This window comes from Mesocricetus auratus, unplaced genomic scaffold (assembly GCF_017639785.1).
Source record: "Mesocricetus auratus isolate SY011 unplaced genomic scaffold, BCM_Maur_2.0 Super-Scaffold_100004, whole genome shotgun sequence".
Classification (NCBI taxonomy): domain Eukaryota; kingdom Metazoa; phylum Chordata; class Mammalia; order Rodentia; family Cricetidae; genus Mesocricetus; species Mesocricetus auratus.
In genome coordinates, this window is record NW_024429189.1 from 92,688,688 (window position 1) to 92,704,769 (window position 16,082).

A 16,082-nucleotide genomic window follows, 5' to 3' on the forward strand; every position below is an offset into this window, starting at 1 on the left:
GGGTGAGAGTGCACCTCACATTGTTCTATGGGAGTCCAAAGTCCGTGTGTATACTTGGGATGGGTACTGATCTGCTGCCCAAGGCTCAATAGATTACCTAGGCCTCCTCACTGACACCCAGATTCAGGGGGTCTTGATCAGTCCCATGCTGGATTCCCAGGCTGATGCCTGGTATTCAAGAGTTAACCTTTGTCTGGTCAGCTGTTTCTGGGGGTTAAACCAGCCCAGTCTTAATCCAGTACTATTAACAATAGAAACAGGGAACTAGTATCAATATCAAGAGAGCAACATTCAGGAAATACTCATAGTTCTGCAAGTAGATAGATAGTGGGAGAATTTCATTTAAGTATAGCAATTTACTCCAAGATTCTCCACCTCTGTTTCAAAGTGTGATACAAGATTAAACAGGCAAAAAAGTCTAGGCTGGATGGCTGAATTCTGGAAATAGAAAAGCCATTAGTGAGTGTCCCCCACTGTGTAAGCTAGACACCCTAAATGGTAAAATGTCGCTGAAGATGTTTTTGGCTAGGCATGATGTGCATTATATATTATCTTAATTTTCATTTCTTTCCCTTCCTCCCTCCCTCCCTCCCTCCCTCCCTCCCTCCCTCCCTCCCTTCCTCTCCCCCTCTCTTCCTCCTCCTCTATCTTTCTCAGTTTTTGAGCTTTCTCATTATGTTAAAGGTTTGATACATCTATGTAATGTAATATGCTTCACCTCATTGGGGATAAATGAGTAAATTTCTTATAAACAGAAATATAGAACCACAGAAAGACATCATCTTACATTTGCCTTATAGAAAGAGGCATTCTTTTTCTTAATTCACTGTATATTAAAATGTCAAGAACAATTAAATCATTTTGGTAGATAAATTGTTATCTGTAGGTTATATATTCTTATATTTCTGAGACTCTCCCCCACTCTTGTTTTGGGATGGAGACAAAATTCTGTAAGTTTAGATAGTTAGCAATTCTATAGATTTTGTAGATATTGAAAAGAATACCATACCTAATTTACATGGGAACAAAAGAAGCGATAGTGTTAATATTTTCATTCCCTGGTTTCTTGACTTTAAAAAGGGCATAGCAGACAGAAAGGGTATAACAGATTAAATAATCAGGGTTGATTTCTGCCCATACTTCTTAATGCTGTCTCTCCAAATGACTTTTAGCATGCTCAATTCCTGGCATGAAAAATTCTTTTTACTATCACGCAATTGAAAATATAGGAACATAGCCATTTAAAGTGTATTCTCTTCCCATTTCAAACTAAAATCCTTACAATTCTTTTCTTATCTTTAATCTTATATGAGGAAGAATAAGATTAACAATGTTTATCACTGATTGGTGTCAAAGTGCAACAACAACAGCATACAATGGATAGTCAGGGGACTGAGGAGCTTTTGGTGACAATATGACAGGTCCTAAAAGACACATACCACAGGACCAATAACTATCATTCAACAGCTGTGTTTTGTGAGCAACTGTCCCATGAAGGAACACCCTGCAAACATTACACATTCAGGCTCTGATCCTAATTGACCATGAACACCGCACCCCAGGCTTTGGATCAAAGCACTCTTTTCTCTCAGAAAATACAAGGAGTTTGGATTCAAGGAGTTTGGAAAAAAGGAAAATGGTGCAAACTTTTCACAGTGGTAAGATCTTTAGAACCCAACTACAATACATTGTAAAATAGATTTATGCTGTTTTGCAAACATGGAGCAGTCATTAACTTCAGTATTCTTCATGGAAGGAGTGTCATTTTAACCTCATGGAAACCTTTGATGGTGCATTGCTTCCATTGGTGCTATCTTTAGAGAAAGATTAAGTTGTTACATAAGAGCCTGAGGTGGTTGCTTATCTTTGAACTGAGCCTGACATGGCAGTAGCTCTCAGGGAAGATCTGCTGCATGTTGTATGCCTGCATCAACACTAACATCATAACCTGTCATGAACTTGTCATGGATGTGTAAAATTTCCATGGCCTCTTCGGGCCAATATTCTCCAGAAAGCATTCTTCCAAGTAAGATGTTTCTACAGGAGCGTTTGCTATTTCAAGTCCATAAACTGTGTTCTTAGTCTCTTAAATTACAGGATTTTATGCATTTAACAATCCTTCACAAATACTCAAAGTACGTATTCCTTTGCTTTTGCATCATAGACTCCAGTTTTTATATGTGCAGTTTGTACTAGGTATGTCTGGCTAGTGCTGCATACAGTATATTGGAAAGGGGGTTTCTGTTCACAGAAGACAAATACTGGCTATGCTAATTTTATGATCACACACTTTTCCTCCCTCAACTCCTCCCAGATCTTCCCCACCTCTCCCATTATGTCATTTATTTCTTTTAGAAACAGACAAATAAAATAAAAACCCCAACACACACACACACACACACACAAAATCACCATAAAAATATACACGCAAAAGACCAATAGAAAAAATATCTAAAGCAAGCAGAGACAGGGTTTCTCTGTGGCTTTGGAGGCTGTCCTGGAACTAGCTCTGTAGACCAGGCTGGTCTCGAATTCACAGAGATCCACCTGCCTCTGCCTCCTGAGTGCTGCGATTAAAGGCATGCGCCACCAACGCCTAGCCCATTGACTTAGTTTTGTGTTGACCAGTTTCTCTTGTGCATGGGACCTGCCCTGGAGTGTGGTTTGTATACCTAGTGAGAGTCCATTGGAGAATTGTTTTTTTTTTTGGCAGTGGGTATCAGTTGCAGACAGCTAGGGGTGGCAGCCCCCATTTACTTCCCTTGCTCAGTTGCTGGAAGTCCATCTGGCTTGCCTGTGTAGGACCTGTGCTTGCTGCTACAGTCTCTACGAGTCCATATGTGCATCAGCCCTACTGTGTCTGGAAGACACGGTTTCCTTGTAGTCTCCCATCCCCTCTGGCTCCTACAGTCTTTCGGCCTCCTCTTCTGCATAGATCCCTGAGCCTTGAGGGGAGGGGTTAGATGAAAACATGCTATTCAGGACTGAGGGCTGCACAGTCTCTCCCTGTACATTGGCCAGTTGTGGTTCTCTGTGATAATTTCCATCTACTGTAAAAAGCTTCTCTGATTATGGCTGAGCAAGGAACCGATCCTCTAGCATATCATATGTGGTAAAAGAAATTATCTGACTAACATTGTAAAGTACCTACTCTACAAAATCAATTCCACAAAGATTAAAAATAATTATAAAAGTATACAAATTTATGTGACTAATTAAAGTCTGAATAATCCCTGGGCATTAAAACTCTTAGTTTAAAAGAACTGATTTTAAAGACAGTAGATTCTACTTGTCATTACAATTTGTAATTATTTTATTTTTAATTTTAAAGATATTCATTTTCAGTAAAATCAAGAACTACTTTACTGGTAATAATATTTAAGATAAAAATATAGCCAAACAGAAGAGCAAAACTGTTAGGCATACCTCTCCATTCTTTGTATTACACCACACTTTCTGGGTTTAACTTCTATGTTTGCCACTTACCAGCTGTCAGGCTTTGGAAGATTACTTCCTTCTTTGTGTATTGGCAGCATCCTCTATGAAGTGGGTATAGCAAGGATGCCTGCCCCACAGTGTGTGGTGATGACTAGACAGGTTCAAACATAGAGCAATTCTTTTATGGTATAAATTCAGCAAATATTAGCTGCATTATCATTAAGGTAGGTTAGAAGAGCGGTTCTAGAGGTTAAACCAGAATGCGCAACTATTTCTTTGCATTCAGACACCCTTCTCTGTGCAACAAAGGTTTAATGATTACTCTTGTGTTTGTGACTGCATGTTAGGGAACAGGTCTCAAGCTTAGTGGATAACTGATACATGTTTCTGTGATTCCTTGCAGACATCATGGAAATCAGGACTGTGGCAGTTGGAATCGTGGCAATCAAAGGGGTGGAAAGTGAATACTATCTTGCAATGAACAAGGAAGGAAAACTCTATGCAAAGGTACTAATAATTGATAATTTAGAGTTATTATTCAAATTGTTTTGTCAAAAATATATGACTTTCTGAAAACTGTAATTATTTTTCACAATGGAACGAGTTGAATATTCCATTAAAACATTTTATTACTCCAGCATTAAGGCGAAACATTTTCTGTATGACCTTAGATAGCTTAAGCTACCTGGATATTGGACTCTTCATCTGTAAGATGAATTGGAATAACTGATCTGTAGGGTCTTTTCAATTCTAAACTCCCATGGGCATTTAGATATCTGAAGCATAAAATTTCCATCTGTGAGTATTTTATTAAAGCTCTTTTTGTTAGACTTTATCCAATTTGCACATTGCTGACACTGAAAATTCTTGAGAAAAAATTTTAAGTGTTCAGTTCATTTATCAACATCAGTCTCACAATCATGGCCTTTGAATTGCAAGCATTCATGTTGTTTCCACTTTATTAGGATGTAAAATATGTGATAGTTCATCCCACTATAGTAAAGCAAAATTCATTTCCTTTGTATTCTTTTTTATTTAACATTATTTTTTCATTTTACATACCAAGCCTAGTTCCTCCTCCCTCCCCTTGTCTTGCCCCCACCACCTTTCCCCTTCCCACCCTCCCATCCCCCCCTCAGAGGGGGTAAGGCCTTTCTTGGGGAGTCAACAAAGTCTGAAATACCAAGCAGAGACAGGAACAAGCCCCTCCCCCCTGTATCCCACCATAGGGAATGTGCTCCAAAAAGCCAGTTCATGCCCCTGGGTTAGGTCCTGGTGCTACCCACGTTCAGAGGGTCTGGAAAACCATGTAGGGCTTCCAGTATAAGTTCAGAGTCTGTGAGCTGCCACTAGCTTGGATCAGCTGTCTCTGTGGTTTTCCCCATCATGATCTTGACCCCGCTTATTCACATGATGCCTCCCCCTCTCTTCAACTGAACTCAGGAGCTCAGCCCAGTGCTTGGCTGTGGATCACTGCATCTGCTTCCATCAGTTACTGGATGTAGGCTCTATGATGACAATTAGGGTAGCCACTAATCCGATTACAGGGGAAGGCCAGTTCAGACACACTCTCCACTGTTGCTAGGGGTCTTAGCAAGGGGTCATCCTTGTGGATTCTTGAGAATTTCTCTAGCACCCTTTGTAATCTTGTAGCTCAGCATAATGCCTATGCAGGCAAACTACAGAATAGGGGCTTGATCAAATGAACACTTGGCTTCCTGGTGAACTTTTGTTACAATTGAGGGCAGCATAGCAGAAAGTGAAATAAAGTTTATTAATAGCTCCTCACCTGCAGGAGGTGGAGGCTACAGCCTTTACACTAAATTTCCCATAGACAGAGAATGAATCGACTTAGGGATCCCACCATTAAAGAGTAGAAATTGGCTATCCAAAGGGCCACGGCTAAAGGTGTATTAGGTTATCTTTTGTTAAACTTTTTTTTTTTTTTGGTTTTACGAGACAGGGTTTCTCTGTATTGTTTTGGAGGCTGTCAGTCCAACCCGGCCTCGAACTCACGGAGATCCGCCTGCCTCTGCCTCCCGAGTGCTGGGATTAAAGGCGTGCGCCACCACCGCCCGGCTCTTTTATTAAACTTAAGATGCTTTTGACATATGACAATACATGACACAGACAAACCCATTACACTGTGTCAGCTCTGCTCACTCTGAGGGCTAAAATGAGTTACACCACTTCACCTCTACATACCATTACCTGCTTGCTGTTATCTTGAACAACTACAGAACTTGTTTTAATAACTGTGTTTGGTTTTATTTTGTGCTTGTTTTTATCAGAAAGAATGCAATGAGGATTGCAACTTCAAAGAACTAATTCTGGAAAACCATTACAACACGTATGCATCAGCTAAATGGACACACAGTGGCGGGGAAATGTTTGTTGCCTTAAATCAAAAGGGGCTTCCTGTCAAAGGGAAGAAAACGAAGAAAGAACAAAAAACGGCCCATTTTCTTCCTATGGCAATAACCTAATCATACATGGTGTTTCAGAAACCAGTTTCATTCAGCAGGGAGATTTCTTTACAGTGGACTTTTCTCTTCTTTCTTTTTCCTTAATTTCTCTCTCTCTCTTTTAAAGTTACCAAGAAAGGCTGGAAAACTACTGAAAACTGATCAAGCTGGACTTGCGCATTTTTGTTTATTTTAAAAGACTGCATTAAAGAAAGAGTTGAAGAATATACACAAAAATCAGATTTAGTAACTAAAAGTTGTAAAAAGTTGTAAAAGTGGTTGTACAATCATGTTAGTAATAGTGATGTTTTTCTTAAATTAATTTACCCTTAAGAGTATGTTAGATTTGACTATCTGATAATGAATATTTAATATCACTATCTGCTTACTAAATGGCTGCTATAATGATGATGATGATGTTACATAAGGTATGTCAGCCCTAACCCTGCTGGGATGCTTGAAGATGGTCAAGCCCACACAAATCGTAGATAATGAGCAGTGTTGACAACTATCATCCACTTCAGCTCTATTCAGAAAAGTTCTCAACATTTTATAAAAGAATGGAATTGACAAGTGGTTTTACAAAACTACAGTATTGGAACATACCTGTACTGATTAAAATGAAAAAAAATCCTAATGCCACTCAAATTGAAAAGGTATTGCTACCAGGATGTTTTAGAAATCTGTATATAAAATAGCAATAATGATGATAATACTGTATTTCATCTCACCACAAAATAACATTTTATAATCCCTAAAAATAAAATTCCAAAATCTTTAAGTCTTTTTCAAGTAACATATCTATCTTTTGTATAATTTACATTTGGGAACACGATCTTTAATAATGTTCTTCCCACAAATAATCATGCTTTCCCCCTGTGGTTACAGCATTAAACTCTACTTTAAGTTGTATTTGAATTTTATTGTTTTGTTATTTAAGTTTATGTTATTTATAAAGAAAAAAACCTTAAGAAGCTGTTTCTGTTTCATATGCTTTTAATTTAAAGGGAACAACAAAACCGCCTGGCTGAACTGCAGATTTCTCCTCCCCTGGTGACTGACACCAAGTCTAGTGCACAGTATTTGGCTAGCAAGTGTTGGATGGCAGACAAAAATGACAGCCTGCAGCCATGCTTACAATAGATGGCTCACAGCGAACGATACAAATATGTGGGAAAGATTTTGCCACAACACTCTTGCCAATGAGTTCAGCTCATATAAGTAAAAGAAAGCAAAGGATTTTAGTCAGAATATACTTTGATACATGGTAATAAATCATGATTTAGAAGTGGGTATATTTAAAGTTAGAAATTTGATAGTCTTTAGAAGTATCTGCCATGTAAAAGATGCCAACATTGAAGTGGCAGGGTCAGAACCCCCGTAGAGGCTTCAGTCAGTGTATGAAGCCCCAGACACCCTGAGGCTTCAGGCCAGGCCACAGACAACAGGCCTAACAGACAGATGAAGACTCACTCCATAGTTCTGCCATCAGCAGGTGCTGACAGAACTGTATGCATGCTCACCAAGGGAAGGTCAACAGCTATTTCAGTTGTTGCTATATTAATTATTGTGATAACAACTCCAAAGTACTTTTCATTGAGGTTTCTTTAGTTACATTAAAATACTATTTGGCAATATGTTTTAAGTAAAAGTTATAAGATAAAGCCCATCAACAAAAATAACAGAATCGCTTAACTTTCTTGTACTTTGCCCAGGTGTCCAGGCTACCTGGCGGTAGGAAGTGTTGCTCTCTGTCATACACATTGTAGAAGACACCATGATGGGTAGTCTGACTTAGCATCTGATTCAAGGACATTTCTAGTCTAGCTTCCTAGCTCAGGCTCCCGTAGCTGGAGCCTTGGAAACGTATCGAGGGTAGAAGAAGACTGTGCTTTTCATAGTTGTTTCATTAGTGCTCAGCAGGGTGTTGGTCCACAATCAACTCATATACACATGAATCCATTCAATGAACAGTTTCCAAGGAAAAGGTAGAATGCAATTATTCTTACCAAAGTTTTAAAATCTCAGAATGAAGCATGATCATGCAGGAGCTTAAACAGAGGTGGTGAGTATGCACAGAAGGTGGCTATAGTTACCATTAAAGTAGTTACTATGAAAACAGCATTAGAACATTGAATTAGACAGAACTGAGTAGTCAAACTATTCTTAGTGATATGTCATGTACAAAAATCTGCCCAGAAACATTTATTTAAAATATTTATTGTTGTAATTTTAAAAACTATGTACCTGTGTGTGTGTGTGTGTGTGTGTGTGTGTCTGTGTGTCTGTGTGTCTGTGTGTGTGTTTATGGGTATGTACACATGAGTGCAGGTCCTCACTGAGTTCAGAAGAGGGTGCTGGGAATTGAACCTTGTTCCTTTGCAAGAGCAACATGTCCTCCTAACTGATGATCCATCTAGCCTGCCCTAGCACTTATGTTTAATTATGATTTTTATCTATTAAAAAACCTAACTTGTAAATTTCAGAATATAAAATCTGCTTTAGCCAAACACATTTAGAATCTAGAATCTCTGACTGATGTCTGAGGTCTTCATCTTCCTTCCTCTTTCATAGATCAGGAAACAGATTTTAGTAGACTAAAGGTTCTGGGTGGATGTAGCTTGCCATAGTCAAGATCACTTAGCATGTCTCTTAATTAGATTGTCAGTGATCTCACTGTTTTGTTTGGTTTTAATTTCTATTGAGATGCCATCCTTTTAGTTGAGAACTCTTGTGATACACTTGGAAATTCATTTAGTACATAATGACACTGTTACGATTTGACTCAAAAGGAGAAAAATAATGTGATTCCCAATTTTGATTCCTAAGCAATTTTATGTGAACTTTAAATTTATAAATGGAAAGTATCATGCAAGGCATTTTTATAATAAGAGTATTCCTTTCTAAAATGTTCTTTAAAAACAAAATCATATCAACACATGGGTTTCTAAAAACTGGTAAAGGAACTAAGTGAAAGAGTATGAATGCTAACAGAATAAATAGAAAGTTACTTTCAATATAACAAGTGAACTAAAACACTTCAACACAGACAAGCTACAATGTAGACCTCTGACCTTCAAGTTGTTATGAGTTCAACTTCCATACAAAAGAGAAGGGAAGATAGAGGACCTATCACTTAGAGCTTTTCCTTTTTCTTTTTTTTAGGATATCAAAAACTGTGAGGAGTGATTATGGTAACCCTGATCTGTGATCCCCTAAATGCTCAGTATAGAATAGAGTGAGAACCTAAGAAGTCATGTACAATAGCTCAGACAGAACATTTAAAATCCATTTTCTTATGATTCATGTGACTTTAGTGTTTTACTCTTGTGCTTGCTTTAATGTGTAAATGTCTCCAACTCAGAGAAGAAACCTGGGGCTGTGAGTGGACGTCTGAGACTTCCTGCAAGACTTCAATTTCACCCTTGTCCCACTGTCATGTACCTGAGAGTGGATGAGACACAAATGATTTCCCATCCTTCATAGTCCAACTTTACACACAAATAGTACAGGGATAAACAAAACATATACTAAGATTGCTTTGCAAAAGTGTGACATTAAAGTATGTAACACCTAATGTGCATGGTTATTAGTCAGTCAAAACACTCTGTTGATTCTTAATGCCGGAAAGAGACAGAGAGCCCTCCTGCCAGCCAGTCTGGACCATAGGAGAGCTATGGGCCCAGAAAGAGACCCTGACTCAAAAGATAAGGTAGAGAGTGCTAGAGGAAGAGATTAAAGCTCTGGCCTCCCCCGTGTGTGTTGTGTGTGTGTGTATGTGTATGTGTGTGTGTCTGTGTGTGTGTGTCTTTGTGTCAGTGTGTCTGTGTCTGTGTGTCTGTGTGGGACACACACATGTTCAGTACATAATCAATCAAAAAGAACATGGGTCCATGGGACTATCAGATGATTATCATGGGTGACCATTTCTAAGATAACCTTAGAGCAGATGGTTAGAATGTTCTTTCTATGAAAAAGCTTGTTAAAGCTTCACATATAACTCTCAGTGATATTGTCAGGTTACATTTCGCACATTTTACCACAGTCAACAAAGCTTTGGTCTTTAATGACAGGGACATATTCTATCAGACTCCAGGAAGCTCCCATATGCTCTCCAATTTTGAAGAATTTATCATACAGATTTATTTTCTTTTGAATTGAGACTTGACAAGAAGTGGGAAATAACAAAATCCTACTATCTTACCTAGGTTTGTGATTTCTTTTTAAAGCAACATCTTCCAAGAAACCAGGTAAGTACTCTCATGAGAAGGTATCCCTTGGCTTCCCATTTGCTTCCTAGCTATGCCATGGTCCTAGTCCTATTTCCCAAACCACCATCACATGCTTTCTGAAAGCCTGTATCATTATATGAACAGTGGTTATTCCTTTCTCTGGCTGGATAGAGCTGTGTATTAGTTATTGCAGTATATAACATGAAAGTGTAATGACCTAAAACAAGGTCTTATAACTATCTAGGTGCCTCAGTCTGCAAGCCCTCATAAAGATGTAATCAAAGTATTAACCAGGGCAGCCACTGACCTCAACACTTAGTCCTGAGGGAAATCAAGCACCAGTTTCCCTAGCTGCAGCTGCAAACATCAGCTCCCCACCACGGCCTCTTCACAGCACTGTTTCTCAAAAGGAGCTTATTTCTTGAAAACAGTGGATCAGAGAATAAAATTTTCAAATGGAAGCCCCAGTTTTAGGAGAAAATCTCCAGTGTGATGTTCACACAAGGGGAGGTTTTACCCCTATAGTACACACCAGAAGGGGAGGCCATGTAAGTGCCTATTGCAAGTCATACTCTAGACGGCCATTTAAGGCTTCACTACAACCCCACATGCTCCAAGGCCTAAGAAGACCAATTCAAGGCTTTCAGTGGGGATCATTCATGGAGAAATGGATAAAGCGGGCATATTTTCTTTGGGAAATTGGTCCTGTTTTCTACAGAAAAATCAGAGGTTTGAACTATATCTGGCTTTGTTAGTTTGTGTTGTGCTTCTTAGGTCTAATATGGAAGGGAACTGACAGTGTCACGTGGCCTCCAAATGAAGGACATTATCATGTCTTAAGACTCAATCCAAAAATAATTCTCCTAACATACATTACCACCTCGAGAGAATAAGATCTTGGATATCAGTTGAAATTCCTTTGAAGCATTAAGTTTTGTCCTAGAAGGCAGAGGCAAGCACTCAGCTGTTTATGACCATCTAAGGCAGTGGCTTTCAACCTTCCTGATGATTTGGCCCTTTAGTACAGTTCCACATGTTGTGGAGATCTGATCCCCAGACATAGAATTTTTGTTGCTATTTTATAACTGTAATTTCGCTACTGTTATGAATCATAATGTAAATATCTGTGTTTTCTGACTGTCTTAGGTGACCCCCGTGAAAGGGTAATTTGACCCCAAAAGAGTCATGATCCACAGGTTGAGAACTGCTGTAAGCAAAGCAAACATAAAAAGACTCCAAAGTTGTTGGTTTTCATGCAGGATGCACATTGGAGTCACCTCTGGGAGTCACTTTTCTTTTTGAAACGATGACACACAAGCACCATCCCAGGTCAGCTCTTTCAGTGAATATGGAATAGGGGATGGGAAATGACATTTTCATTATTCCACAGTTATCTCTAATGGTCTTGCTGCAACGGAGAACTAGTAAGGCAAGTGAAAACCACAAAACAAACTCCTTCAGGATCTAGTTCTGGCTCTTCCTCATTGTCTCCACTTTAAACACAGTGAGGGATCTTATTCCTTCCCCACTCAGGTTTTCCATCAGTCTCTATTTACAGATGGCACTGGAAGGAACCAAACATGACAAAGACCTGTAATCACTTTGATAACAAAATGCTTACAGAATATAAGGTGCATGAAAAAGTCCATGCCAGTCCAAAGTCCATTCTCAAAAAGAACATGCATTAATTGTGGATAGAGAAAATGTGGTACATTTACACAATGGAGTATTACTCAGCAGAAAAAAACAATGGAATCTTGAAATTCGCAGGTAAATCGATAGCACTGGAAGAAACCATCCTGAGTGAGGTAACCCAGTCGCAAAAAGACAAACATGGTATGTACTCACTAATATATGGATTTTAGACATGGATCAGGATAGTGCCAGTCTTCACTTCCACTGATAGAGAGTCTGGGAAACAGGAAAGAACCTAAAAATATGCATATATATGCATAGTACCCAAGAGAAGAGGATTGAGACAAGATCCTCTGAATGGATGGGGAACACGGCGAGGGGTGGGGGGGGAGTGGGAGCTGGGAAGAAGAGAGGGGGTGAAGAGGAAGAGAGTTGGTCATAGGGGATCAGGAAGTTGAGTGGGTGAGGGTAGAATAGGGGGAAGAGGGAATCATAGGATAGAAGACAGATCAGGCACCAGAGTGACCTTGAGTGATCTAAAGGGATAACACCAATTGGCAAGCTAAGCAATAGTGGAGAGACCACCTCGAATGCCCATTCCTGATAATGAACTTGATGTCTATAACCATCCGGGAGCCTTCATCCTGTGACTGATGGAAGCAGAGGCAAACACACAATTAATCACTGAACTGAACCCAAGGAACCCAGTGACAGAGAGAGAGGAGTGATGAGCAAATTGGCAAAGATTGGGCTGGCAAAACCAGCAGAGACGGCTGATCTGAACAGGGGAGAGCTCTTGGACCCCAGACCAACAGTGGGGAGGCCAGCATGGGACTGATCTGAACCCCCCAAATGTGAGTGTCAGCGAGAAGGCCTGGGCAACCTATGGGGCCCTGAGTTGTGGATCAGTGTCTATCCCTGGAATACAAACAGTCATCGTGTGCCTATAGCACAAAGAGGGATGCTCTCTCAGCCTGGACTCTTAGGGGAGTGCCTGGACCCTACCCAGAGTGAAGTGAGAGACTCTAGATATCCCCTATGTGGAAGGATTTGGCAATAGGGTGGGAGGGTGGGGGAGAAGGGGAGTGCGGGAGGAGGGGAGGGAGAGGGAACTGGGATTGACATGTAAAACAAGCTATTTAAAATTAAAATAAAAAATGATAATAAAAAAAGATAGAAAAAAGATCATAAAAATCTCTCTGTTCAAATTTGCGATTGTTTTCCACATTATGCAGAATACAGTCTTAAGTAGCATAGAGGCTACCAGAGGGGCAGTTGGACAAAGGTAGCTGGTTAAAAACTTTGCAGTTAGTTAGGCAGGACAAGTCAACAGGCAAAACAATATAAATCCAGAAGTGCACATTCAGGCTGCAGAGTGGAGACTGTCAAGTTCACAAGAAATACTGAAAATGGGTTGACTCTTCTGCAGCTCCTGATCCCAATGACTGTATCTTTTCCAAGATTAAGGAAGTCTAGAGCTGTTGTTTTACATACAAGCTATATGTCACCTCTCAGTCCCCAGGATTTGGATGCTTGTTGATGTGATAGTGGCCTGCTTGTCTTAGGTTTTTGTTCTGTTTTATCCTTCCCATTTTTTCTTCTGTTTTCTCTTCCCCCTGCCATAGGATTGGAATACTCAAAGATGTCCTTGAGTTCAGATTTTTTTCTGCTGTGGGTTGGCGTCAAGTCTTTTAGCTGATTTTGACTTGACTTGCTGCATTCTTAAGTCCCATGCTAACTCTTTGCAGAATCTCCCATCTAATCAGTGGTATTTTTTCTATTTAGTTATCTCTCTGCAGTTGTTCTTGCTTCACCACCTTTCCTTAAAACCACTCTTTTTTTTTTTTTTTGTTCATCCATTTGTGTAACAAGCAATGCCTTTTAAAAAACCACTTTGCCAGGCTGTGGAATGCAGCAGTGATGCGTGGAGGTGTTGTTAGCTTCCGTGTAACCCCCAGCCTGGAGTAATGGGGTAGGGAAGCCCAGAGGGCTATCACCTCAGTCCTAGAGTAGGTGAGCCCTTGGTGACAGGAGGTTCACAAAAGAGCTATAGCTACTGCCCAAATAAGCCCTGTGGGGCAGGAGAAGTTAATCAGATCAGCTGTGGTTTACATATAAGATCCTGGTGCTCCTTGGTACCCAACCCCCCCTTCCATATAGTGAGAAAACAAACTGGCTCATTCAGGAGCTGCATCTGCTGATTTTTTTCTCTTCCAGGCTCTCAAGTAACGTACATATAAATGCTAGCGGTCCTAAGTCAAGGTATAGTAAATAAGTTCATCGTGGTCTGCTTGGTGCAGTTAGAGTCAAAGAGCATCCAGAATGTGGCGAGCATAAAGTATTGAACTGATACTGGGCAGCATAATCACCTCAAGACCAGATCAGGAGAGACCCAGAAACCTCAACCAGCTGTCTGGGGAGGTGCACCCCTGGGAAGGCGTCTGCAGGAGGTTCACTGAGTTCAGGAAGCCTCATAATGATGACAGATTTCATCCACAGACAGGACTGGGGTCTCCATTCTCCATCTGAAGATATGTATAGAAGGCCTGATGGTTCAGGTCCAGGCAACCTGGTCACTGTGTAAGTTCCAGCTAGCCACTTCTCAAACAGCTTTTTTTGCCCCTCATGTGTAGAATGGACCCAGTGACAAGGAAGAATGGAGACAATGAAAGTGTCCTGGCTTGGGCTTCCCAGAAGTTGACCTTGAGACAGAGATTCCTGCAAAAGTGACTTAAACCGAACCATTTTCTATAAAATTGTGGGAGGGTGATTAGAGGTGAAGGCAGGAGTCAGGCATGGTGTGTTACCTCCAAGTCCCACTTTGGGTTAGCTCTTCCAAGGGTCAGACCTTAATGGGCAGGGGAGTGGGGATAGCAAGATTCCTGGTCACCTCAGTGACCGATAGCAGTAAATTAACCCCTAGACATACTGGCAGGTACTTCCAGATCTTCCCCCACAGCAGGCAAAGTTGGGGCCAACAGGAGCATCTGAGATCGAGAGCATCCTGGGAGCTGCTGTGCACTGCGCACAGTAAGGGACACAAAGGGTCACCCAGTCCAGGAAGGGAAGTGCTCTGCGAGCTGTGGATTGCTGTTGCGGAGACTCACGTCACTTGAATCTATTTTCCCCTGGGAAAATGATTGCATCAACATGTGGGGGTTGGCAGGAAGATGAGAGGTATTGAGATCTGGCACCTGAGGGAGGCGTGCACCTTACATAGTACTGGTGGCGTTTAAGTGGATATAATCTATGTGGAGGGAAATGTAGCAGGTTTCATCAGAATTACAGATACATAAATACTTGAACCCAGGAATTTATTTCAAAAAGATTCATCCTAAATATATGCTCCCAACCCTCCACAATCATCCCTTGAAGCACTGCTTGCAATAGTGAAGAGATTCAAGTAACTTAATCGTTAAATAAATTATGAATTCATAAAATGGAGTATTTTGCAACAATAACAACAAAACTGAAACTGAGAATGAGGAACTCTTATCTGTATCATTCCTAGAAGTCCTCATGCTCTGTGTTTAATTTTTAATTGTAAGTTAAAGGAGTGTGTGTAATATTTACTTAATGTACTCTTACACAACCAGGTGTTGCTTTAGGTATTGTGCAAGTAGAAACTCACTGAATTCTTCTTGTAATCAAGAGATATTTATTTTATGCCCATTTCACAGCTTATAAAAGTGAGGCACAGAGCTTAAGTAACTTGACCAAAGGTGGAGAGCTAGTAAATGACAGAACCAAGATTTAGAAGTGGGGAAGCTCAGACCTGGGCTTTTTATCATTGGGCCCTGTCTCCCTGTAACAGGAGGTTACTCCTAACCAACCCTAGCTCTTTTCCTGTCCCGTGATTGACTTGAGATGGGCATGTGACACGGGGAAATTTTCCGAATGGTTTTCTCATTGATTAAAACTGATATTTGGGGGACTGGAGAGATGGCTCAGTGGTTAAGAACACTAGCTGGTCTTGCAGAAGTTCTGAGTTCAATTCCTAGCAACCACATAATGAATGGCTCACAACCATTTGTAATGAGATCTGGTGCCCTCTACTGGTCTGCTGTGCTACATGTATACAGAATACTGTATACAAAATAAACAAATCTTAAAACAAAACAAAACAAACCCTGATATTTGGAGGAACTTGCTCCAGGAAGTCATAGTAAAACTGCCCACAGATCGGCCACCCAAGGACTGAGAGGGACTGGGCAGAGACCCACACACTGAAGATGAGAGAAGGGTAAGGAGATGGATGGAATGTGTATCCTATAAAATGGTCAAGCCACTGAAGTGATAAGCCTTGGGTCTT

General features: G+C 40.4%; 2 protein-coding genes across 2 annotated transcripts in view; one reads left to right on the forward strand and one right to left on the reverse strand.

Annotated features, from left to right (window-relative positions):
* The window catches only part of Fgf7 (fibroblast growth factor 7), a 54,046-nt gene extending 47,231 nt beyond the window's left edge, over positions 1 to 6,815 (forward strand). The window contains exons 3-4 of the mRNA XM_013112389.3: positions 3,842 to 3,945; positions 5,730 to 6,815. Coding sequence (XP_012967843.1) covers positions 3,842 to 3,945; positions 5,730 to 5,924 — 299 coding nt within the window. The 3' untranslated portion in view covers positions 5,925 to 6,815. The remainder of the gene's footprint in view (positions 1 to 3,841; positions 3,946 to 5,729) is intronic.
* Positions 1 to 16,082, reverse strand: part of Fam227b (family with sequence similarity 227 member B) — a 170,221-nt gene that overhangs the window by 102,933 nt on the left and 51,206 nt on the right. The gene's annotated exons all lie outside the window — the stretch shown is intronic.